This window comes from Acanthochromis polyacanthus, chromosome 12 (assembly GCF_021347895.1).
Source record: "Acanthochromis polyacanthus isolate Apoly-LR-REF ecotype Palm Island chromosome 12, KAUST_Apoly_ChrSc, whole genome shotgun sequence".
NCBI classification, from domain to species: domain Eukaryota; kingdom Metazoa; phylum Chordata; class Actinopteri; family Pomacentridae; genus Acanthochromis; species Acanthochromis polyacanthus.
Genome location: NC_067124.1, coordinates 33,790,150 through 33,817,112, shown reverse-complemented (window position 1 = coordinate 33,817,112; position 26,963 = coordinate 33,790,150). Strand labels below are relative to the sequence as shown.

Sequence of the window (26,963 nt, the reverse complement as noted above, 5' to 3'; positions counted from 1 at the left end):
TCTGGTGTCAGATTTTCAGGGGAAGCAGGACATATACTACATCCACCTCAATATTCAAAGAGTCAAAATACAGTACGCATGCAAATGAAGCTATGGAGATCTTCTTTGTTTACTCCCAAAATGTTAATATGAATTATGAGCTCATACAAAGCTGGAATATTTTACGGTGGAAAAAGAGGCGCTTTGATATTACAACTCTTTTTTCTGAAAAAATCTCAAATGCAAGTAGGTCGTTGGCCACTACAGTAGGACAATATTTTTCGATTTCTTTTTTTTAATAGATTGCAATGTTTTATGGTCAAAATTCTTGTCTTCAGTCAGCAACATAGTTGAGATGTACATGTTTTCGAAAAATCTTCCAAAATATGTGATATATTCTGAGTGTCCACAAAGTTTTGAACGTCTCACTAAAATGCACACATAACAAAAACAAGAGCTCATTCAAATGACATGAAAAGGTGCCACATGCATGTTTGAAGAGGTCACTTTCCTGAACGCAACGCGCAAGAGGACACAAGAGGTGTAATATTAGTCGATCTACATTTACACAAGTTGAAGTGAACAAGTCCACTTTTACACTTCAAAGTAATAGCCAAATGCGGTGTTAAATATCGGACAGTACTGAACTCTGACCTTTGTAGGCAATTAGAAATTTGGAGACTTTGGCTTTAGAATTCTTGTGAAAACTTACATATACTAGCATTTTAAGTTCCAGTGCAGATATGAGGTTGAAGGAGAATTTCCACATTTTCAATAACTTACTTTGTATGAGCTAATAAATGTCAGAAAAACGTACTTCAAAAATGTGCATCAAAAGTTCTCAGGGACTATAATGAAAACATTTTTTCAAACTCATGGTGCAAAACCATCGTTTCATTTATAGATATATCTTTAAATTTATTATTAAATACCACTAATAATACCTGCCAGGATGAGCCCATTGCTGAAATAATTGCTGCTGTGGAATAAGCATGAGCGGTGCAGTTTTCAGAGTTGCAGAGAAACATTTCTATGAAGAACAGCAATTGTACGTCTTAATGGCCATTTTCAAATGACATAATGGTGAAAGTAAAGGTGTAGCTAATGATCGTAATTATGTCTTGATATCTAATGATAGCGACCAGCAGGCTCAGAATCAGGGGTATTAAATATAGGCAAACCTACACCTGTACTTTTCCTACTGTGACATGTCAAAATGCATATTATAAAAATTCCCTTCAATTTTGTTAAACAGAATTTAAGACAACACTCCACAAAAGACTCATGTTCAGTATTAAATAACTCATTTCTTTATTACTCATAAAATATACAGCAATCTCCGTACTGAAAGAATTCATTGGAACTTTGAATTCACAGTCATAAATTCTATATACATGCTAGTTTCACTCCTCTTCAAGAAAAAAAAAAGCAAGGAAAAGGAAAAAAAAAATCTTTTTCCAATCTAATGAAGCTAGCAAATGTATTGTACATATTTCCAGTTAAAAGAAATTTCTCAACAGACAAACTCGGAATTTTTGAATCATGGTACAATCGAGTGGTTTCTTTTTTTTTTCTTCTGAAGTTAAAGCAAGCAAAACTCGTCAACATACATTGACTAATATAAGAGCGAAAACATCATTCAGACAGAGGAAAATCAAATGCCGTCCTATCATTGGTTTACAGTGTTTCTCCTCACAAAAGCTGAGCCTCGATACCTCAGTAATGGATCAGTGCTTCTCACGTGTGTTTAAATACTTACCTAGTGTGCATCACTGTACTTTCACAGCTGCCTCTACAAACCCACCTCTTCTCAGTAACTAATGAAGGCACAAAATGAACACATAAAAAGCAACCAAAAGTACACAAATAATTTATTCTTCAAAGACTAAACTGCAACGGACAGGTCAATATACAAAGGTAAGGTTGATCAACTTAATTTTTAACCTGGCGCACGTGTCAAATCATTTGAAATGGCTCAGGTCAGTAAATCAGATTTTGTTTTTTTTTCTAGAGGATAAGGAGTTTTTAAGACGTGAACAAAGGTATATTAAAATTTTGATCTGAAAAAATAAATGATTTTCCCCCTGTACGATTTACAGACTTGACAAGTGCATTCTGACGGATGTAGTGTGCGGATATCAACAAATGAAAACTGCTCCCCTGCTCAAAATACTCCGCTAACCCATAACTTCTCAGTCTGGTTTACAGTTAAAAGTGGGTTAAAATGCATCCATGTCTTTTGGTCCCTGTTGGTTTAGCTCTCTGTGAAGTGCAACCACACATCTTCAGCATGTTATTGCCGTAAAAAAAAAGGCTGCCGTCTGCCCAACAAGTACTGTTTTTTTTTATAGCACTCAATACGTCAGTGTTGGTAAAGCAGTGGTTACTGAGGTCCAGTATCAGCTTGAAGGACACGTAGCGCTGGATGAGGTCGGGATGAGTGTGGGCCAGCCTGCTGCACCTCCTCCCTCGGGTGGACTCTTAAGGCTCCTGTGGGGGGCTTTGTGTCTCATTCTGCCCTCCAAATCTTGCAGTGGGTGATTTTTTTTCTTAAGACACAGTGTGTGTGTGTGTTTATGCGTCTATCACTTCCTCCCCCGTCCCTCAGTACGTCTCTGAATCCGAGTCATTGAGCTCCTCGTCCTTGTAGAAGCCATCGTGGTGGCTGATGTTGTTGAAGCTGCAGTAGGAGCTGTGCTCGCCGCGCAGCACGGGCAGGCTATCGAACGTGACGCTCTTGGAGGGGCTGGTAGTGTAGTGGTTAATGGCACTGAAGGGGAGGGTGGGTGCCGGGGTGCAGGGGGACACAGGCATCATGGTGGCCAGGATGAGGGCTAGGCAGTCTGCCACATCTTTGTTGGGGGCACAAGCCAAGGCAGGAGTGTAACCTGAAGAGACAGCAATGCTCCAGTGTTACACACTCCATAAAATGAATGCAGAGTTGTACGTTTTAGGATAGGCAGTTATTGAACGGTTAAAAAAAAAAAAAAAAAGTGCCATGAAGGTGAAAACTGAACAATTATTGTCATAAATAATTTGACCAGCTTCACATTGTCTTGATTTGTTGTCATTTACTGTAATTTCTGGACTCTAAGCTGCTACTTTATTCACACACTTTAATTAAAAGTTTAAAACTAATCTTTGTGTAAACATGTCATGTTACAACGTGGACACCAGCAGCTTGTAGACATGTGCGGCCTATACATGTACAAAAAGGTTTTCTTTTTAAATTTAGTGGGTGTGGCTTATACTGAGGTAGTCTGAACATTACAGTAATCTATAAAATGTTAAAAAATAGTAAAAGCTTGTTGAAATTTTCCTTGTTGACATAAAAAATTGCTTGCTTTGTCTAACAGTCTAAAGATCAGATTTACTAACATATGAAACAAAGAAAACTTTAAAATCTCACTTCTCACAAGCAAAATGTTTGATATTTTTTGCAAGAAAAATGACCTAAACATTAAGTGCCCAATTTTTAAAAAAAAAGTTGCCAATACACAAATACATTTACAATCAGCCTATATGTCCAGCATGTCCCACAGATAAATGACTGCATTAAATGCTGAGCAATTTGGAGGCCAAGACATTTTATAAAGTTCTTGAAATCATTTCTGAATGATTTTTGCAGTGTAGGGGGCAGCATCATCCTGAAGGGTGCTCTGCAGTTTTGATTTTTAGTAATTTGTGCTACAGTAGCTCTTCTGGGTCAACCTTCACTGGTTTATTGGTTGAACCAGTGTTTGTAGGTACAAACCAGTGTACACCCAATAAGACCTGCTGATCTGGAGATGGCCAGTCGCGCAGCCATCGTAATTTGTCGATCTGATCTCTCCGCCGCACAATTTTCCTGCTTCCAACACATCAACTTTGAGAACTGACTGTTAACTTGCTGTTTAATGTCTACCTATTTCTTAACAGGTGCCATTATAACAAAAACGGTTTTCGCCCCGTCCATGGTTTTAATGTTGTGGCTGATTGATGCATGTTTCTGATAGTAAAAGAGTAAAAATGCCTATTTCAGTTCCATTTTCACTCACTATATCAAAAATTCTGGACAAGTATGGGCCTTTTTTAATATACTACTTGCTTAAATCGAAGCTTTTGACACATTTGCTGTAACCCATTGAGCCTGAAAATTTCCAACAAACTAATCTAAACAATCAGTTTATTTTGGGCTTTTTTATTGCATAACTATCACCCAAGGAGATTCTCCCTGGACGTCATCTGTCTCTGGCCCCACAGCAGTTTGTGTGAGAATTTTATCTGTAGATATCCATTAATTTCTGATCCTGCTGCGTTAATTTGAATGCAAAACTCCATAACATGCGAATGAGTGTACAGTCAAAGAAAAACGCTACATTGGCTTTACCGTTTTCATCGACTGCAAGGACACTGGCTCCCTTTGCAAGCAGCTCTTGCACCACCACAGTCAAGCCATTTCTTGCAGCCACGTGTAGAGGCCTTAAAGGAAAGATAAATCTCAGATGTGACGACAGGCCATTTGTTCTGTACATCTTCAATCTCCACAGAAATCTGACAACACTACCACTGTACTCCGTCACTTAAATGTACAGAGAGACAAGGTACTGATGTGATACGTACGTCTGTAAGGCGGCGTTAGTAGCATTTATGAGGTTTCTGTCTGTAATCTTCTCCAATATCAACAAGGCACTGGTTTCATGTCCCTGTAGAAAACGGACACAGTATTATGAGATATGCAGAAGCTTCTAAACGTGCAGCAGATACATATCGTCATACAGAGTGACAGAACAGTGCCACCATATGGTAATACACACCTTACTGCAGGCCAGATGAAGTGCAGTGTTCTTCACAGCATCCTGTAGAGTGAGATCTGCCTTCGCACTGCTCACCAGCAGCTCTGAGAGCGAGATGATGAAAAACAGGGAGGGAAAAAAGTCGAGTTAATTCGATACAGCGCTGATCAATTCAATACTGCACTGATTGGCAGGCCCCGCCGTGATATCTCCCAGGCCGGTAGTTCAAGAAGAGAAGAATTCGTACCGACAGCGTTGGTCTGGCCGTTCTCAGCGGCCATCATGAGTGGGGTCTTCCCTGCGGCGTCCACGCTGTTGACCTGAGCGTTGTGGCTCAGCAGCAGCTGGAGACACTCCACATGGTCAGTGAAGGCTGCGGCATGGAGGGGGGTCCTGCACGCACAACATCGTTCTTCATTAAGCAATGCTATTTATGGCATAAGCTTTTTAATTCCATGAGTGTTCATGGATTAGGGTGGTATTTTATACATGTGTGCAGCTGTGACCCTTCGGCCCGTGGACATTATTTATCACTGTGCATTAAGATTTATTACTGGTGATAATTAGAATTCTCTTCCATGTGAGCTGTACATTAAGGCAGGGTGACCTTAAAAGACAGGGTTTTTTTTATTTATTTATATGGGGCCAACTGTGCTTTTACCCCCTTACTAATGTAACTTCCTTGCTGTCTCTTACATGTTAAAATGATCAGACTGTAGTTACCGTCTGTTTCTACTGATCTTGAAAATCAAGCAGAACAATTTCAAGCTTGACTCTGTCATCCTGAAGCTAGTTAAAACTATTAAATTTTATCTAATGTAACTTCCATTTTAAATGCTCAAGTTGCTGTTTCTATTATTTTACTAACTTTGTCTTTTAATATGTTAATGTCAGTGGTATCCAGGTTTCTTATCTGTGTGCCAACATCTTTTATTTTCTTCATTGTAGCCGAGTACTGAAGCCTTCGCACCTCAGTGCATTCTGAGATTAAATAAAGGTTAAATCAACTGAATGGTTCCCAGAATTAGGTGCGTCACAAAATGTCTGACGCTGAAATTGCTGTGGCACTTATCTATATACCCTCTTGTACCTGTTTTTACTGTCTTTGGCATTGACAATGGCAGGGCCCAGAGTGTCGATCAGCATTTCAGCAGCACCTTCGTTGTCGTGGATTCTAAAGAAGATGAAAAAGAGCATAATTGTTAAATTTGTTCGAGGTTTCGTCCTCGTCGCAGACGTCGATCGAGAGAGAAGACAGCTCAGGATCTTACACAGCACAGTGGAGGGGGCTGAAAGAATTGCCTTCGGCCTTGTGAAAAACCTCTTGTTCCAGCAAAACCTCCACACACGTATCGTGACCTGAAGGAGAAAGAAGCATTATCAGCATCATCGCAAAGTGCTCACAATCACGGCTCTCTAAAACATTTGCCTTTATCAGCTGGTGAGATAAAACAGCTTCAGGATGCATAAAGAAACTGCATTAAAGAAATGCATAAAGAACAAGCATGGAAACAAAGTGCATGCCTATTTTAAATTCACATTTGCTCAAGTGCTCCATTATGCTAATCTGCTCTATTTGGCAGCATGCTTGCGTCTAAGAGCATACATTACTAAACATCAGATGTACATTTCCATAACTGCATTGATTGCTTTTTAAGAGGCCTTCAAAGCCTCTAATCTGTACCATTGTAGCAGGCCCAGTGCAGTGGGGTGTAGCCTTGGTTGTCTGTTAAGACAGGGAGTGTTTCCACTGATTGGGCAGCATGCAGAAGGCCTCCCAGTACCCCTATGTGTCCGCACGCTGCTGCCAGGTGGATCGGCGTACGGCCTTTACAGTCTCGCACCAGGAAGTTGGCGCTGTGCTGAAGCAGGGCCTCCACACACTCCTCGTGACCGGTCACCGCCTGAGGGCACCAAAACAGCGTTTACTGATGACTGTTTGTAACTTTGTATGCCAAAGTTTGGACACCCCCGGGTAATCTGCATATTTTATGGAGTTCTCTTTAGTGAAACAAGTAGTAAAAAAATACCCGGCAGGCAGAAGACATTAAAACAGAAACAAAAGACACACTCTTCCTTCTAAGAGTTCTGGGACGCTTTTAGTCTGGCACACGCAGTGATCTACCCACAGATTTTCAATGATATTCAAGTCAGGGAACTTTGAGGGCCACTCAAACAGCCTCAGCTTGTGTTCCAAGTCAAGTAGTTTGTGCTGCATATTGAGGTCTGCTTTGGATTATTGTTCTATACTAGAAGCCAGCCTCTGTTCACTTTAGGTTTCTTGACAGCCTGTTGGATGTTTGCATCGACAATTTGCTGATATTAGTGGAATCCATTCTTCCTGGCTGCCACGCAGTCCCAAAGCAGATTTTTTTTGAACACACCCATGCTTAACAGTTGACGAGGTGTTCTTTTCATTACAAGCTGCTCAACATACCTTTGGTGAATGTGGTCAAGAAGGCAAACTGGAGCTTTCTAAATGTTGCCTTGCATACTTTAGATTACACTGACTCAGGTAAAGTTTCCATTCTGACAACTCTTCATACAGACTCTGTTTATTAGGGCGATTTTTTTGTGCTGATTGCAAATTATATTCTCATAATTTGAAACTTTAGTGCGACTTAAATCTTTTGTTCCTCCTCATACAGTGATGTCGAAAAATATTCTAATGGATGAGCTTTGACAGAAGGAAGAGTTTCATTTTCTTCAGCAAACATGAAGGAAAACAAGTCAAGCAGGAAATCAGTTAGGCTTTGAAATGCTTTGATACCTTCTTTAAAGTTAGAATGAATGAGCACCACCTTTTTTGAGTCATACTTCCTGCACCACCTCTACAGTCCCTGCCTGAGGCATCAGTTAACTTCATTTTCAGATCTTTATTTAGTTGCTTAGATGAGACCAAGTTTGTTGAGTGTTGCCAAAGTGTCTGAAGCTACAGAACTTATCAGCTGCTGAAAAAGGCCTGATTTGTTCACGAAACCAAAAGGTGACTGCTACTTGTTTTGCGTGCTTAAATGTGCAAAGTAAGACAGAAAAGATAAGAACAGTTGAGGTGAAAAACATTAAGCAAATAAACGAACAGTTGAGATAAAATTAGAATTAATTAAATGATAAGGATCATTACACAAACCATGCTACGTGAAGGTCATGTATTTGTGCTGTTTCATTGCAGCATGTTAAGTTTGGTGACGACAGCAAAAGCCAAGTATCTACACAGAAAACTGCCCCATAATATCCAGTGTAAGGTACTGTATATTGTATGTAAGAACAGGAACATGTGCTTACTCCTCTGTGCAGGGCCGTTCTGCCCCACTTGTCTTTGGCTTCTACACTGGCTCCCTTATTAAGCAGAGAATACACACAATCTGTGTGTCCACTCAGGACCGACAGCATCAGCGGGGTTCTAAGAAAGGACACACCATAACGTCAGTGCTTACTTTAGAACATAAGTGGAAGAAAAAAATTGCCACAAACAAATTTGTACTTACTGTCCGTTCCCGTCTTGAATGTCTACTGCACTTTGAAGATCAGCATTTCCAATCAGCAAACGCAAACATTCAGAGTGACCATTAGTAGCTGCAGGAAAAGGAGAGGCCATTTGAATTGGTCATTATATTGCAGTTTGGTCAGACATTTTACATGAAGGCAAACTCATGAGTCTTCATACCTGCTGCGTGTATAGGGGTTCGCTTCAAAGTGAAATCTTTGACCAAGATAGAGGCTCCCTGGTTGATTAGGACGTCCACACACTCTACATGGCCCTTGAAAGCAGCCAGGTCTAGAGGTGTGCGGCCTTGGCTGTTTCTCACATCCAGATCCAGCAGAGACTGCACCAGAACCTCCATAGCATGATGGTGACCGTGATATGCCTGAAAGGTAAAATCATCGGGAAGAAGTTAAGACTGATGGCATGTCCGACTCACTAGGAGGCGGCTGATGGGAAGTGATACTCACAGCGAGGTGCAGGGGGCTGACGGGGGCTCTGACATCAGAGTCATTCAGGATGTCTGTCCCTGAGGTTTCCATTAGCTGAACAAACCAGACACAAGTTAGAACTCACTTCAGATATACAGGGGGTCCTCGGTTTACGACTTCATTCACCTATGGCGTTTTGTTCAATTCAATTCAATTTTATTTATATTGTGTCAATTACAGTCAAATTGTGTCAAGACGCTTTACAGAACCCTGATATGTTCTGAAATGTTACATGGAACTAGCTGATGAGCAGAGCAGAGGGTTACGTCTTCACATAACATTATAAGATGGATTTGTTTACATTCTCCGGTTGTACCCCACTTTGGATTGTGCTACATTCGCTAACTTTTTGCCCATCACTATGGCTCCCAAGCAAAAGTAGGACTCTTCTGATGGCTGCGCTTCGAAGAAAAGGAAAGCCATCTCCATGGAGGTGAAATTAGGTGTAATAAAACACTTGGAACAGGGCAAAACGCTGACCAACATCAGTCTAGATGTAAAAACGGTGCAACATATTGTAGCGACCCTTTGTGATGACTGAGTGAGACTTTATCTTGTTCTCTAGTCGTTTATTGAACTTTCACACAGGCTACTGTGTGTCTATAACTTAGCTCCAGAATTAGCCTCCGATCCTAACTCTCCCTCGCTTAACACACACACACACACACACACACACACACACACACACACACACACACACACACACACACACACACACACACACACACACACACACACACACACACACACACACACACACACACACACTTGCTGACTCTCAGCCAATCAGAGGTGAGCTAACTAAACATAGCACGTTCATGACATTAGGTAAATCTCCAGCTGAACAATAAACACCGAAACATCAACAACAATATCGGTCCGTTACAATATTCTGTTATCTTCTTGTAAAATGATTTATACATGCATCAAAGTCATTGGTATTCATCACTTTTCCAAATAACTGATCATAACATGATGCATGTAACGGCTTTGTTTACATTTTTGCCACGTCTTGATGCACATAAGGGCCTTGTTTACATTTTCGCCGGAGTTCTGACTTATGGCGAAAATCAACTTTCATCACACCACAAGAACGGAACTCTGACATAAGTTGAGGACCCCTGCAATTACTTGTGTAACCTACATATATATATGGCAATATGGTCTATTTTATATGTATGAGAATTTCAAACAACCATAGTGAGGAAAAATACAAATCAACTCACCACATCTAGGGGCGTTTCACTTGCAATCTGTCAAAGAAAGCAGGTAAAACATCAATGCATTAAGCATGATTTTGAAATATGAAAATATGTTAATTGTTAAGTTTCATACACTCTGGACTAAAGTTCTCACCAGCTCCAGACAAAGGCGATGTCCGTACGCCGAGGCGTAGTGCACAGCATTGTAGCCCTGATTGTCCCGGATCCCTGGATTTGCATCATTTCTCAGTAAATATTCCAGGCACCTGTAGACACAACAATGAAGCTGTAGCCAAGGGAACAACATCCTGGTTTCCAGTCTTGATCTGTTACTCAGCAGAACCGATGATGCAAGTGATCTTTTATTCATGAAAAACATCAGTCGCCTCCCACACAGCCAACCACATTCTTTAAAATACACTGAATTTTCAAAGTAGTACTGACTTTCCATCTGTGTCGGAGGCAGCGGCGTAGTGGAGGGGAGTACAGCCCCGCTCGTCTAGGTCGTTGACGCTGGCCCCAGAGCCCACCAGAGCAAACAGGCACTGGTAGTTACAGTTGGCAGCAGCATAGTGCAGAGGGGTCCTGGAAAAGCAAACAAGCTCAGTTCCTTGTTCAAATGTGACTCGTGATCCAAATCGAGCACTAAAAATACGACTAACCTGCCGAAGCTGTCCTTTCTATTGAAGTCTGCCCCAGTGTTGAGGAGAAGATTGAGACACTCCAGGTTTCTGAGGGTTTAGAGAGATTCATAGCAGCAATTAAATTTTTGTTTCATCTTTAACGACATCTTAGCAATTACAGGTAATAGCAATCACAATATTCATCTCTCCTGTACTCACCCTCCAGCAGCTGCGGCATGTAAACAGGTCCTTCCGAAGTCATCAGGAGTATCAATATCAAAGCCTGCACAGACAAAAGTATTATCAGCAAGATCCTGCAGGTGCCGAACATTTTTGAACATCAAAACAGAAAACACTGTCAAGAATTTTGACTTATTAAACTGAAACATCAGAACCAATCAAATGATAAAGCTTGCATTACTGTGTACTGTCACAGTATACGAGTTGCGTACCTGAAGACAAGAGCTTTCGGCAGCAGTCAGAGAAGCCACTGAGAGCAGCCAGATGCAGTGGAAACATGCCGTGAATGCCTCGTCTGAAAAAGACAATCATATTGTTTTACTTTTTAGCGTATAAATATACAAAATGTGTATTATATGTTTGTTTGTAAAGCTTTAAACTTTTCAATAACTCCCTCCGAAAAGCACTAAAGTTACACCATTTATCAGAGCCACACACTATAAAAACAGAAAGAATTGTCAGATGTTTAACTTTCTGATGGTCCGTGAAGTAAATCATGTGTGAAGAGCAAAACAGACCACATTTAAGCTTAAAATGATGTTATCGTCAATTGCATGTTGCTCATGTCTCACTCTAAAATTTTCCAAAACAGGGAACTGCTTGCATCAGATCCTCTAAAAATAAATAAATAAAAAATTCTGTTTCTCAGCACAACTGAGAAGACGTTAGTGACACGGCTGCTCCAAACAGTCACATGACAAACAATTCAGAGACTTCGCTTAACTGAAGTCTGTGTTTACAGAGAACTAAAGAAAGACAAGTCTGGAAGCAAATTAGAGAGACTGAGATGAAAAAAAACATAGTTGGGCAATAAAAACAAATGCAGAATGCTTAGAAAAAGTACAAAAAACAGCAAGTTGGTGGACGATACATTTTGCATGGTAAAATAGCCTGTTAGAGTTTATGCAGAGTATGAAAGAAATGGAGATTGTACAAGTTTGAGAATGTAGAGATGTAGTTTTTCCCCCAACACTGTTTTTTTTTTTTTAAGAATTATGGAACTGCAACTGTATCATAATGCACAAAGGACGTTTTTAAGTGCTCCGTACTTCTAGAGATGGTTATACTGTTTACATAGAGGTGTATAAATTAATATTGCAGCGAAAAATGAACCCAGGACAGTAACAAAAAATGGCCAGAAACTGCTTGGATTCAGAGGGTTAACTCGGGCAGCAGAGAGTCACTTACTTTGCCGTGTCAGCTCTGTTTGTGATGAGGGTGTTGATGAGCAGCTCGTGTCCGTATCGAGCTGCGATGTGCAGTGGTGTATTTCCGTTCTTATCTTCACAGTCAATCTCAGCACCTTGAGGAAAAGACGAAGCAAGCGCTTAGCTGCTGTTAGGCTAAAAAGCAGTTTTTACTTTTTACAGCCTCGTGTGAGAAATAAAGTCAATGAAGCTGGTTAAGTCTTAGGGGGAGCTCACCATTTTCAATGATTGCTTGGGACCTAGAAAACCTGCCGTGGATGGCTGTCATGTGGAGGGGAGTCTTGCCATCTTTACTCTGAGGTGAAACAAAAACACAGGGGTATCACAGGTTTGTAATATTCTAGCAAGAATGTGTATTGTCCAAGAAACAGATTTACCTAACTTTTACATTATAAAACTGTTTAAAACGTAGAGAAAAGGCACAATGAAGTTTCTACAACACTAACAAAAACATATTTGTGTGTGTAACAGCTTTCCAAGAACACAATATGCCATCATCTCATTCAAGTGATTGGCCAACGCTTGAAGTCACACATGCTTACTCTAAAAACGATGAAAACACTTTCAGCTTTTCTGCTGCACCACTTTGAACATTTTGCAGCAAACTTGAAGCAAACTGAATCTTGATGCAGCTGTATCTGTTGACCAAATTAAATCCACGATCATAGACTACACTGCTTCTGAATGAGACCGTTTTGAACCGTGTTTCTTTTGTTCTGTTGACTGTACTCATTACATCACAGTACATAAAGGTTTGCCCTCAATGAGCCCTCAGGGTTTAAATAAAGGTTGAATGAAAGAAAAACAATAATCTGATTCCGAGGGGAAGCTGTTTTGGTCTTTACTCACCTTGATGTTGACATCTGCTCCGTTGCACACCAGCAGCTCCAGACACAGCGCGCCGTGACGTGAGGCGGCGGTGAAGTGTAAAGGTGCAAAGCCCTTCTCGTTCACCTGGTTGACGTTAGCTCCACACTCTATAAGCTCGTTCACGACCACGTCTTGCCCGTTGTAGCAGGCCACATGGAGGGGTGTGTTGCCATATGCATTGGGCTCATTGATCTAGACAACCGCATGAACACAAAGCAGTCATGACACAGCTGTTTCCACCAAGACAAAGTGGTCCAGGTTTGTTACTCTTACAATACACAATACAGAGTCATTATCTAAGCATATTTCTCTTTGTCAGATAATAAGATCTAGCAGTGTCCACAGTGTAATGACTGAAAAAGATTGTGGGTGGAACCTACATCCACCCCCAAGTCCAGGAGGTATTTGACAACGCTGATCATTCCACTAGAGGCTGCTGCATGAAGGGGGGTGTAAGATTTCTTATCTTTGCAGGCCACCTCAGCTCCATGAGATGCCAGCAGCTTCACCACTTCTATGTGGCCTGAAAACAAAAAGAGGAAGATTTAATCACAAAAATATCCAGTATCATACTTGTTCAAATCAGAATATAAACACTCATTGTAGCATTTCAAAGAGCTTTATATTCCGCTTTGCTTAACCCTTTAAGCTTCAGTCAATTCCAGCCGTTTTCAGTACAAAAAGTCGCTAATATTCTATTTTTAAATAAAAAAAATTACGAAAAATACAGGGAATATTGGACGCACATCGCGAGATGCATTTCCTTGAAAACGACCGATTCGGGGATTTTATACCGACTTCAGGACATGTTTTGGACAAAATAGTTTACTGGCTTGTGTTGTCTGGATGTCCAAGGTTGGATTATGGCCGTTTTTTGTGGAATCTTTTTTTCTGTGTGGAATAATGAACCCGGAAATGTGAGTCGTGCTGTGTGCGTTGAAGCCGTGTATAGAGAACGGATGGATGAATATTTGTTTTTGTCGGACAAATGTGTTTTTCTCACCCGTTGTGGTAATCGCATCTGAAAGTGGTTTATACCGGCGGATTCATGAGAATCTAAGCTTTCCATCGGCGTATAGTGTTTGTATAATCGTGTTTACAGCCGTCGGACATTCTTGAAATTCCTATGCAAATTAGTAGGTGTACCACCGGCGGTACACCTACGACGCACTGAAGCGTAAAGGGTTAAACATAAGGGGGAAAAAAGTGTTTCACCTAACACTGTGCAGATTTATGTTTACAACAAGAAGCATGGAATTCCAAAAGCTACAAAAAAATGAATGAATGATTTTTATTACCCATGTAGGCTGCCCAGTGGATTGCACGGCGGTCCTTCTTGTCAAAAGCATTGATATTGGCTCCTCTGGAGAGCAAAAGCCTCACCATCTGACAGGGGAAAAAGGAAAAAGAGTGATCAGGAAATACATCAGGGGAAACTGCAACCTAAAGACTTCAAACTCTGCCTTTCTCAGTTAGTAGGGCAACTTGTATAACCACTGTGCCTTTATACTGGGTGGAACAGACCAGTCACCTTGTCAACACCACATACATGCATCCAGCTACCTTCGATTTACTCTAATATAATCTAGTAGATGAACTTCCAGAAGGCCATAAATTATTTTTAGATCCCTGCATTAATGTGGGTGGAAAACTCTTTTGCATGTACTCAATACAGCTACAGTAAGGGAACAAAAAGACATTAAACATGAAAACATCAATTCCCACATAATCTGTAATGCACAGGCAGTAATGTAGCAGGTTATCAAAGGAAAACGGTTATGTTGAACCTCCATGTTTGTTTTGAATTTTACTAGAATACTTCTATATAACTAAAAGCTTCTCTCAACAGCTTTTCAGCACTCAATTTACATAAACATCACAGGACGCTTCCACTGTTAAGATAACCAAATTGCATGCAAATATGTGACAGGGAAAGCACCATCTACGCAGATAACATCCTTGAATGTGTAACCACAATTTAGCCATCAGTCTGCAGCCATGTCTGAAAATGTGTTGCGCATTTGTGTATATATATATATATTTCTACAATGTATTTGTTTTTAGAGTTTGAATGACTGAACTGGATTTGCATAACTGACAGATTAAGAGGCTGATTATTATCACCTCATTAAAATACTACCAAAAACAAATGCAACTCAGCTTAGTGTTGTTGTCTAAAATGTAGAGTGTAAGAATATGCTACAGCGTACATCATGTGTAGTTTGTTGTTAAAAATGCATTCCTCATTCAATTCTGAACTAAAAAAATCCTAACAAAAAACATCAAAAGCTTTGTGTGAGATAATAAAAGCTAAACAACCACTACTGACCACATTTCTCTAACTAACGCAATGTGGCAAGCTATATAATAATACATGATTTGCTGTGGTCATGTAAGTTAAGTTGTGGTTGTCATAGCTGCTAATGGAAGGTACTCAGCAGAGCTACAGAAGAAGGTTTCAGCCTACACGTCTTAAACAGGCAAAAATGCAGCTCTGTGTTGCAGCTGTATGTGGTACAATGCCCATTGTTTTTGCACATTTATGAGGCAAGCAGAAACACTTCCTTTTAGTCCAAGAAGGAGATCAGGAACAATCAGGTAAACAAACCCAGCTTGACAGTTTGACAATAACAACCGTGTACGTGGTACGTAATCTCTAGAGAAGAGAAGAACACCATATCTATATATATAAATGAGCAGCACTGAGGTGGTTATACTTAACAAAGACACGAGAGACTGTAGAGTCACAACACAGCATCAATGTTCTAACGTCAAACATGTTTTTCTTCTTATGCCAGCTCATATTCAAATGTTCTGCTATTTCTATTCATTAAAGCGCAACTAAATCAATACTGAAGACATTAAAGCGCTTACTTAAGTGCAGCTTACTGCTGAATCAAACAATACTTTAGGCCTACCTCCAGATGACCGCTGAAGGCTGCATGGTGCAGCGCAGTCCGGCCTGCTCTATCAGAAACATTCACATTGCTAAGTAATGGGACGAGGGCTTCAGCACAGCGGACGGCCTTGTTGGCGGCGGCGATGTGAAGCGGCGTCTGCCAGTTTTTGTCTCGGGCGTTTACGTCTGCAGAGTGTTTCAGCAACACCTGCACAGCCTCCTTCAAGAAAACACAAGATGAATTTTTGCAGTGCTTGGACGTGTGTGCAGTAGTGTGTATGAGAGGAAACCAGAGGAACGTTCACATACCTCGCTGCAGGAGGCCACAGCCCGGTGCAGAGGAGTGAGCCACTTGTTATCTTTGGCATTTACTCTTGCACCTAAAAGTTAGAGGACACTGACTGTCAGACGGCTCAAAGTCGCACAGTTTCATGACATCTGGTGTAACATTTGGAAAATAATGAAATAAGCCTTTTTGGACAGATATGAAGACGTTATGAACAGGCTGGAAAGGAGTGTCTAGAGGCATTTCACCATATTGAATGCAGATGCACCATCTGGCCATAAGCATTCCACTCGGTTTCACATTTCAAAGGTGTCATTATGCTCATAGACTTGTTATCACTGGTCAATCACCACTACCTTTGGTCCAGAAAAGAGGAACCAGTACATTATAACCTCCATGAACGGCACAGAGAGGAAAAGTGATGATGACTTAGCCCTGGGTGACTTTCAAGGGTTTAAATAAATGAAAATGGTCAAAAGAATTGGGTTTCTATAATCAGGATGGCCATATATGCATTTTTCTTTTTCATCTCTCATCTTTATACATGCCCAACTTATAATCACATTACATTCTTTTATGTGGCTTCCCAGATAATCTCTCCTGCTCAGTATTTGTAAGTTAAAGCATTTTACTTGCAGGGAGATTGCCTGACATTAATGCTGAGGATGAAACACACCTGAAAGAATCAGCAGCTCTATAATTTCTGCGTCTCCGAGATAAGCAGCAGCGTGCAGTGGAGTTCGCTTCTCGTTGTCCTGCAACAAGTGAACAAAAAGACACTGGTGTGAATTAAAAAAACAAACAAAACAGCTTGCTCTTAAACTCTATATTCTGTCTCTACTTTATGCAGGCAAATGTGGTCTCTTGTGACAATAAAAATCACACTTTTTATTTAGTGTTAGCAGCATTATAGTGTCATAAAGTAACAATAAAATGTTGACAGTTACCATTCGCAGCACAAAGTGTGCTACATGTAAATTCTAAAAAGGCTTCCAGTGAAACGCCAACAAGTACAAACCAGCCCTATTTTGAAACAAACACCCCCCACCAAAGCAGTAATGGTGAGGAATGCAATAAAATAAGCAAAGCCAGATTATTCAGTGGGAACTGTTTAAAAAAAAGCACGACCATGTGCTGTTTTGTACTGCAAGAGGTCTTTCAAGGACAATTGTTCATTGGAGGTTTAAATGCTGGGATGTTTTTTAAAAACACAACAAAATGTGAGGAAACAGATGCAGAGATTTGTGACTGTTGGGATTACCTGTGCGTTCACATCCTCTTTTTTGAATATGAGCGAGCGTACTTCATCTGGGTCCACATTGAAAATAGCTTTCAGCAAAGCAGGCTGTAAAAAAGAAAAAAGAAAAAAAAGTGTGTCACTATCAGCATAGTTTCAAAACTTTTCTGGCTAATGTGTAACGCTAGCTCAGAGTTCCTCTACTAAAATTTATAGATAATCAAAAACAATTCAGACCTTCCAGACTTTTGAACTTAGACAGACATCAAGATCCTCGTCGTCAAGCACCACAATACACACACGACTCATTTGCTCATTTAGAAAGTGAATGAGAGCAGGCAACAGCTCCACATATCGCACTATGAAGACAGCAAGCTGTCAGATCTGACACTGACAAATGTTGAGGAGCCATTCTCCAATGCTGTTTTGTGTTTACTATCTGCTGGCAAGTAAAACCACATATATTCCATGGTATAGCGATATAGAACAGTCTTTTATGAATACAGGTCCAGCTGTGTCCTCCAGGTGTCAGATGAGCCGTGCATCTTCACTTTGCCTCCAGAAAGACTTTAAACTTCAGCATAACGGGTCTCGTGTGACTGCATCTTTGACAGAGATTAAAAATGGGAACAGTATGTCCACAAATGATCCGTTTCATGCAATCCAGCATAACAAAGTGGCAAAGATAATACAAGTGGAAAAAAAGTCTCGTAATAAAACTCAAGTGAAGGAAGTTCTTTGTGCAGTCAGATTCTTATGGATCTTGTCAATCCTGTCTCGGCTTCTTAAAGAGTAGCTAAGTAAGCCCCACCCTTCTTAGGGGTGCGTACACACCCCACACAGGCAAAGTACTACTGTGTATTTAACACATCTGGGGCTGTGCTGTATAAGCAATGCTTATTTCAATGTTTCCACAACTATCCATACTTGTACCTCCTCCAAAAAACAAAAAAGGAGTAACTGTGATTTAAGACATGTAACTGAAACCATATTAAACTTTTATTGTGAAACACCACCAGTGGAGCATTTCACCAAACGCTTCCCGTAAGACAAGCCTCCATCACAACACTTGCAATGTCTTTAAAGAGTGAAAGAGTGGAACCGAGCACCCAAACTGCTTCAACATGGTCAACTTAAACTGTAACAGACATCTTGGCCACATAGTTGCCCACATCTTCACAACAGCCGTCAGCATTGTGAAAAACTCAAGCTACAACTTCAGTGTCAGACTGCAAATACAAGAAAATCAGCTACTATGAATCATTTGCTTGTTGGGAAAGCATAATTTTGGCACTATGTAAAGGACAAAACTGACATGTTGGCTGTCCAGATCCTTCAGAAAGCATTGAGCAGGCAGCTGACTGTCAATACACATGTGCTTGTTACATTTCTACAATCTTTTCCTTTGTTTTCATCTTTTTCGGTCAATAACCAGTGTTACAACTCTCCAATGTATTGGGAAACAATATTGAAATCAATGCCTCTATCAAGAGTTATTGCTGTATTACTAAGTGCAATAATAGACCCCCATGTGTCATGATAGCCTGTTTAACACTGCTGCACTGCCCCATCTTTTGAACCAAAACACCAGCAGAGTCTTTTGATCAGGCAGTTTTCCACTGCCTGCGGGGAGAGGCTGGTATGGATGGGGTGAACAGTGAATGGAGGGGATCCCTTCCAGATGGAACATTCCTGGCTTCCATAAAAAGCTTAACTCTTCCCTGACTTCAGTCATGTTTGTAAAAAACACAAGTTAACCCATGTTTAGTGCTCTTGCAGCTGCAAACAGAGTAAAAAGCAGTTTTCCCAAACAACAGCTGTGTAATTCGGAGACTAGCATGATATCCGAAAAAAATGATGTGCGATTTTTAGCTCCTCTGCAATATGAAAACAAGAACAATTTTCACAAGATGATTTAAATAACTCTGGTCCTGATTTAAATGATCAAACAAATTAGTTGCGCTGCCTCATGTAGGGGCAGCAATTGCAAGACATTACTGCTGACAAAGGGCCTGTTTTTATTCACCATAATCCTTTCTGTAGCTACAGTATATTCCTGTACATCTGATTTCTCTTTCCTAACAAATGTTCATTTTCAGCGCTTCTCTCCTATTCACTGTACAGATGTGGAGCCGTCATGTAAACTAATTCTGTGTCTTCTGAATAAAGTTAAAAAAATCTTCATTCGGCATAAATTATGTTCCAACACACTCACTTAATCTCTTGTAAATTAGTTGTGAAAAATAAGAAATGTACTTGCTGTCTTTCTGCATCAAGCAGCAAAAAGCAGTAGCATGTTGTGTTTGAGTTAATCCGAGTTACTTTTATTCGTCACATTGCAATGTCAATCCTCAAGCAGCCCTACATGCAATATTTAAAAGTGACATATGGGGTGAGAATCATCTTGCACTTAGACTGCATGTTAGCAATCATAACCTTTGAATAAGCGATTTACACGAGTGTATCAAAAACAAAGCATTAGATGAAGCAGCAAAATGGTCCTTTATGAAAGACGGAAGAGGATGCAGGTTTTAAACTAATCTAATCTTATATCGTTTCATCCTTTATTGATTTTTTTCTGCTCTTAATGCAGCCTCGGCGGAAGACAATAGTTTAGCCTAATATTCAGGTGGAAATAAAAACACTAACTACATTTCTAAAAACTAAAACAGTCCATTTTTTCATACAATCTTTTCCACAATCTGATTTCTTCCTCCATACAGTTGAAATGATGCAGGACGCAGGGTGCATTTATTCATTAAGACTTCACCCCTCATTTAACCCACCAGGCAGCCCAGCTACTCAATTAGCTAATGTGCAACCATGCAGTTTGTAACACAAAAGACGCCTAGTGTATATGGCTTAGCTTGAGCCCCATCTTTACAAATGAAACCTAACAGAACTAGCTATTTGGGCCCTATTTTTTTGTACTACTTCCCAGTACGTTTCAATGACTCACCCAACCACTCACGTAAGCTTGAGCAAAGTTGAGCACAGAACTAAGCACTTTCACCTTGAGCTGACAGAAATACTTTGTGCTGTATGTCTCGCTCACAATAAAGTAGAGTTTACTGGGGTTCAACAACTCCGAAAGCAAAATATTATAAGCACAGCTGCTTCTGTATCTCCCAAAAATGAATTTGCTGTGGATAATAATACTGTAGTTTAAAAAGACACATGGTGGCGTGGGTGAGATTATTCCCCTTGAAGTATGCTGAAAGTGTCCAGACATGGTAAGCTGTGCCTTTGGGTAAATTAGAGCAACATCGTGCATTTTAGCTGTTGAGTTGATCGATAAGCATTTATAAAAAGCAAGATAAAAACTAACGTTGGCATCCAGGGAGTAAGAAGCATACAGTCGCTTTTTAAACACACTGGACAGTCCTCTCATTTACTTATTATGTCCATGAATACTTGCAAGGCACAATGAAGTCACTGGGGATAAATTCAGGCTAACAAGGCGGCAGTTGTGCTTCTTTACACTAACGATTTCTGTATTTCCATCACAATGAAAAAAGGAAGGACAGATCTGCGTTTCGTTGTTTTCACTTCTCCAGTCCTGCATGAGTGGTGCAGGAGATTTTCTATGCTTCCTCTCTCAGCTGCTCGACTGTGCACCTCCTCTCCTCATACAAGCCAGGCTAGTTAATACGATCACCATGGAGACAGCTCTTTGGCAACTCCAGCGGCTCACAGGGGCCCAGGCACACGATCATTCAAGCACACAGACAATACCAGACACATGCACGTACATATGTGACAAGAATAGCAGGCGTGTGCAAAAACAAAGTCCTTAAATGATAACGGGCCGCTATTCTCGTTTCCGCAAGTAGGTGTCAAGTGCTCAATATATTAGAAAGGGCATGTGTAATGCTGTCACATTGGTACTGATGTCATACATTTAATATAAGCATCACACAGCAATTTACCTGCATTTTACAGAGCAAAACTACCTCATAGACAGGTAACAGGAAGAAGTCAGGTCAAGCTAATATTATCCATACAGCACATTTAAATTGAGTCAAAGTGCCTTGCAGTAGAAAAAACAAGCTTAAATAATAACTTTAGGATCCTACAGTGTTTTTGGTGTGAATTTCCCAGAGTAATTTAAATATAAATGATTAAAACGCCACAAAATACTATATCAACAACAACTTTACCTGGCTGTAGTAAATGTTAAAGGTGGAACTCTACAGCATTACTATGTATGGAGGTTAACTTAATTAATTTGAATCTTAATGATAAGACCCTAAAGTATCATTAACTATGAAAATTAACCTTACTAATTTCGGACTAAAGTTATGACTCAACTAAAATATTCAAGAGAACTCAACACATCCAAGGATTTCCTGAATTCCCTCTGAGAAAGCCTTGTTTTAATTTCTATTTTTAAGTGTATGATACTATGTTATTTCATTATTATTTTTTGTATAGGCAGTAGTAATTGCAATATTTACATGGAGACATACTCTAAAGGCTTGTGATCAAGGAAATGGGAGTTATAAACTTGCTCTGAAAAATTAATATGACAAAAAAAGTCATAATAATCATCAAACCGGTACAAAGCTTCTGAGAGAATCCTACTTCTCGTGTCCCATATCCTCATTACAATAAATCCTGGTGGTATTTAAACTATATTAAATATTTTATTAGAAAAATCAGTGCATGAAAGCTATATTAATATTTAAATGTTTACATGCTATCTCATCTTACGGCTGACACAAACCTTGCTACCATACAAATGTGTCACAACTTGTCAGTAATGTCACAATCAACAGATCGCTTCGGCTCTTGTGGCACTACAATAAGGAGATTTAGAAGCTATTACTAAATCGCCTGTAGGCTATTTTAAGAGCCCAGTTTAGTGTTGTTTTTGTCACAATATGCTAACCAGTCACTTCCCAAATGCTAGCAGAATTCCATGCAGGCTCTGGCTAATTGCTGGAGATAAACACAGTATCATTAGCTGTTACAACTCAACAGCCGCTTGGGTTTGAAGGCGAACGTGATGCCAGAAAACAAGCCTTCCCCCAACTGTACTTCACCCAGCTTTCACCTCACGACTGCCAATTTAATTTTCAGCTTTAGGAAACGCTTCCGTTTTAGAGACGAGCTGGAAAGACTCGAATTATATGCCGCTGGCGAATGCTGAAATCGGGGCTTGCTAGCTTAACGTTAGCCTGCTTAAACTTGTGCCAGCTTTTCACTCAATGGCCACTTACCTGGTCTCGAATTTTGAGAACCACCATATTTCTGGGATTTTAACTGTTCTCATGCAGATTCATACGGGGATGTTCGTCTCCTTCCGAATAACAAGTGTTTGATCTCGGCGGCAGCTCTCCCGCTGGTCTGCTGGAGGCCTAGCGTGACTCTAGCTTAGCTCTCTTGCTAGCTGTTCCTAACCTGATGGCATGAAAGCAGAGGAGTACCGGAAACTCCATAACATTGCCGCCACCATATTTCACCTCCCAAGAAGATGCCATTCAATTGGCCGGATGCGCTCTACGTCACAGTAAGACTGTTAGCAATTGGATGTTGCTCACTGAGCTCTGTGACAGACGACTGTGTTTAATATTGCATTGCTGTCTACGCTGATGTTGTAAGTATTCGTATTTTATGTTTAAATTATTTATCCAACGACACAAAGGCATATAGGTGTAAATGTATAAAGAATCTGTAATATTTAATGTAGCCTTTGCTCAACATAAAAACTTATACGCTGGTAAATATATAAATATTATATAAGTTTGAGTTAATAAAATATTATATTATATTATATTTCCCGATGAGCCAGGGGATGACAGGAGAAACAAATTTTGTAAAGAAAATGGGTAAAGAGACAGGAAAACTGATTATGTAACAAAATAACACTTTATTTACAATTTAAAGCAAAACAAAATTAAAATTAAAACTATCTTCGTAACAAAAAAGTTATATTATATTACACTGTATTATAAAATTAACCAAGCCAGTCAGAAATACAACCAAGAACTAGTTTATAATTATTAATTATATATTCTGGAAACTATTTTCAGGTCTGTAAATTGCAGCTCTTTTCACTGTAACAATAACACAACACAAATCAACAGTGACGTCATTTAAAAACAAGCAAAATTACGCAACACTTTATCTTCATATAACACTATCATTGATATAGGAGAACCATTAAAATGTAGTTTAGTGAAAATGTAGTTCAGTGTTGTTTATTCCTGAACTTTTAGTTTACACTTATGAGGCAACTGTTTTTATCCATTGTTGCTATTACTCCCATGTGTACTCTAATACAAAGGCAGAAATGATTCACATCATAGTGCACCCATGCTGTGCTCCCTTGAATAAATATATCGAGCTACATGGCTCACTTGGCTTGTTTTAGCAACAGCTGATTATTATTCTATTTTCACGCTGTGACTCACTTTGAATTTGCACAAGTACGAGAACCATGTTTGCCATGGACGCAAGTCAAAGGGTGCCACTGAGGGTCAGGTTGACCGTAGCTAGCATTTTCTTCAAAAAAAAAAGTGAAAAGTCTTTTTGATTCTAACTTTCTAGTTTCTTCCCAACTCTATGAGAGTAAACTGAAAAGCTTTAGGGTAATCTTTTGCATCTTGGGCTTTGGGAAACACTGTTCAACATGCATCATTGTTTTCTGACACTTTATAGACCAAAAAGCTAATCAGTTAATTGAGAAAATATTCAATGATTAATCAACAATTAAAATAATAGTTGGTTTACAGTCTAAAACAACAGCAAGCTATTTTCCAGAAAAGAAGAGACAGTCTTGAATCAAATAAATTAGCCATATAACACAAAAATCAATACCATATAATTCATTTATGCATACATTGATTATTTTAAGCCGTTGTGAAATTTTGTGCAGATAACACAAGCTGATGGACTTTTCTGTAACTTACACACTTGTGGGTTTTAAATGCAGCATGTTTATCAGGTCCTGACAGCAAAATGTGGTAACATGTGGCCCTCTAGTGGCTTTCTCTTCAACTGCAAGCAGGCTGTGGAAGTTTAGCTTCTATACATCAATTTGATGCATTCACTATTTAACAGACACGATAAGAATTTGAGTGACTTTTTTTAACCTGTGATTTAAGAAACCTTTTGTAAAATTTAATGTAAAAAAAAATATTAACAATAATATGCACTGAGATAAAACAACTTGGAGTAATATTTTCTTAATTTTAGAAATACAGCTGAACAATTCAGGGAAGGTATCTTATTGCATTTTTTGTGTCAGATTTTTTTTAAATTTAGCATTTATTTCACCAGGTTCGTCCCACTGAGATCAGATATCTCCTTGACAAGGAGAATGTGAGTGCAGCAGCATAGTCACATTGAAAGCAGATATTGTTATTCAGTTTGTGACATAATTTTTTAGTCCTGCCTGAAACAACTTTTCACTTTGTAATAGATTTAGCATGTGATGAAATGCCATTAAAAGACTGTCACCCAAGTAGGACAGCATAGGTTTGTAAAACCAATGACACACCAGTGAAACTTTGGGTCAGAAGTGATGTCTAACAGATATTATAAATAGAAGCTTTGTGAATGATTTACATTTTTCCGATATAAATCATAACTTCAGTGGGAATGGTAATTTTTGCATTTCTTTTCCATAAAAACAAACATGTAGATGATATTTGTGCATTTTGTTTTCCTAAACCGAATGAGCATGTTCCCTTTTTTGTGGAGAAAATGATTTCTAGGCATCTCTGTGGCACCACAGTGCATTATTTATATTGGTATATTTTGACACATTTTACCTTCATTAAAAATGTGCAGCTAATGTTTGCTAATATAATATCTATGATAGCATTTTGATCAGGTGTTCAGCCCTGTTGAAAGCTGGACAAGAATATTAACCAATTTCCGTTCACACAAAATTCACACGGAGGGAAGTAGCATTAATAATCATGAAAATAAGACTGTCTGTTCTTGAACGTTTGAATCATTCAAGGAATGTTCGATGCACAGCAGCTGATGATGTGGGACAGTAATTTCCTCTGTTCAGTGAAAGTACCAGAGACGAGACAGGCAGGAATGACATTATGGAAAAGTGCCAAAAGGCCGGGACACACAACTGTCTGTTTGTGGTGCCTTCAGTGACTCAGTGGTTCCGTCACAGACACAGACTTGGTACATTTAAATGCTATAGTTCACAGAGTACACAGCAGTTCGGAAATGGAAGAACTGCTGCTACAAATTATGAGTGCTGTACAGTCACATCTTATTGTTGCTACTGTAGTCATTTGATGCGTGCAGTCAAGCTCATCCAGCTTTAACAGTTCTGTATAACAGAAACATAATGTGGTATAGCTGTAAGACATTAATAAAACTACTACTTCTAGCAATATTCATCACATAAACCTGTTAGCTATAATAATTTACTGTTACGTATTCACTATCTTGGCAGCTACCAGTCTTAAGCTTGCATGCAGGGTTCAGCAGTGAACACTCCCAGTGATTACCATCCACTCAAATAGCACCTGTGCCATTTGGAGAAAAAAAGCAGTTTGACAAATTGGTACAGTTTAGTGAGCGAGGGAGGCAGCAGAGCTCTTGTGAAAGAATGTGGGTTATGTTCACCAACTTTTCAGGGCAGGGTCACGTTTCATTGCAGTGGGAAGAGGGAACGGGCTGTAGTGGCAGCTATGTGGATGGTTTTGGGTGTAGGCTGGTCACCTTTGCTGGGGGAGGGGGGAGGGGGGGGGTTGGGGGTAATCCTCCTGGATCTGCCTCTAAGCCCCCCAAAAGGCCAATGTAACCCCAGCAGAAATATTTTCTCACTGGAGAGGCTGTGATGGAAAAGGGTTTCCCACAAATGAAATTAAGAGGAGAAGAAGCCGCGGAGAAAATGCATCAATGAAGAAAACAGATGCTTACACACATACCTCCCAGTATCCACCCTGCTTTTAAACTGCACCCTGATCCTGTGTTTACGCCGTTTCTTGTTTACAGGACTCTTAGTGTGTGTGTTTGATAGGAGGAGAGCAAGAGAAAGACAAAAATAGATCAAAATAAACCTTATTTTTATTAGGAAGAGATGAGAATATTTGTAATAAACTGTAATAAAATGCAAGCAGGGCTGCCAATTAAACACTTGATTCTGTATAATGGATTACAGTACACTCCAGTAGAATTTAAGGTTTACTGTGTAATACTGTCATTGCACCACAAAATAATATATTGTATTTACACAGTGTTGCCACTGCAATCAATAATAGCAATAACTTTAGCCATTACTAAATTACAACATTCTCTTCTTTTAAAATGTATAAACACCTCTGTGAATTACTGACATATACCATAAAAACATAGCATTTTTGATCTTTATGATGCAGAATTGATTTCTACCAACTCTCTTTTAAAAAATGCATATATCAATAATAAAAATAAAGACAGATATAGTAGTCTATTAAACAAATAAACCAATGAAAAAACATTTAACTTCATGTTTTACAAAATCTACATAAAAAATCAGTATGAAGTTGCCTATAATATTCTGAGATGCTGAAATATACTTGTTAGTCTGAACTGTTCTGCATTTTGCTGTGTTTTTTTTTTTTTTTTTTTTTCAATTTCCACTCTTAATAGCCTTCTGTCAATGGCTATTTTTGTTTTTGGCTCCAAAAAAAGCATCACATTTTACAATAT

At 39.4% G+C, this 26,963-nt stretch overlaps 1 protein-coding gene across 1 annotated transcript; it reads right to left on the bottom strand.

The window, feature by feature from the left end:
• Positions 1-1,266: 1,266 nt before the first annotated feature.
• ankrd28b (ankyrin repeat domain 28b) lies at positions 1,267-22,784 on the bottom strand. The gene is made up of 28 exons (XM_022194515.2): positions 22,517-22,784; positions 17,319-17,402; positions 16,734-16,812; positions 16,081-16,151; positions 15,791-15,991; positions 14,171-14,258; positions 13,253-13,395; positions 12,852-13,064; positions 12,219-12,297; positions 11,983-12,097; positions 11,007-11,089; positions 10,774-10,837; positions 10,594-10,662; positions 10,376-10,516; positions 10,086-10,197; positions 9,956-9,982; positions 8,709-8,783; positions 8,422-8,623; positions 8,243-8,330; positions 8,040-8,157; positions 6,439-6,658; positions 6,026-6,113; positions 5,845-5,928; positions 5,002-5,147; positions 4,776-4,858; positions 4,582-4,664; positions 4,349-4,440; positions 1,267-2,867 (listed from the first exon to the last, which is right to left on the bottom strand). The coding sequence occupies exons 1-28, from the start codon at positions 22,541-22,543 to the stop codon at positions 2,584-2,586; spliced, it is 3,159 nt and encodes a 1,052-aa protein (XP_022050207.1). The 5' UTR covers positions 22,544-22,784; the 3' UTR covers positions 1,267-2,583.
• Between the last annotated feature and the right edge of the window lie 4,179 nt (positions 22,785-26,963).

Excerpts from the sequence above, each read along its gene's own strand:
- ankrd28b (XM_022194515.2), bottom strand. The coding sequence starts at position 22,543 with ATGGTGGTTCTCAAAATTCGAGACCAG. Across the intron at positions 16,152-16,733 it reads AGAGCTGCTGATTCTTTCAG|GTGCAAGAGTAAATGCCAAA; the intron begins GTGTGTTTCATC and ends TCTAACTTTTAG. Across the intron at positions 12,298-12,851 it reads GAGCAGATGTCAACATCAAG|AGTAAAGATGGCAAGACTCC; the intron begins GTGAGTAAAGAC and ends GTTTCACCTCAG.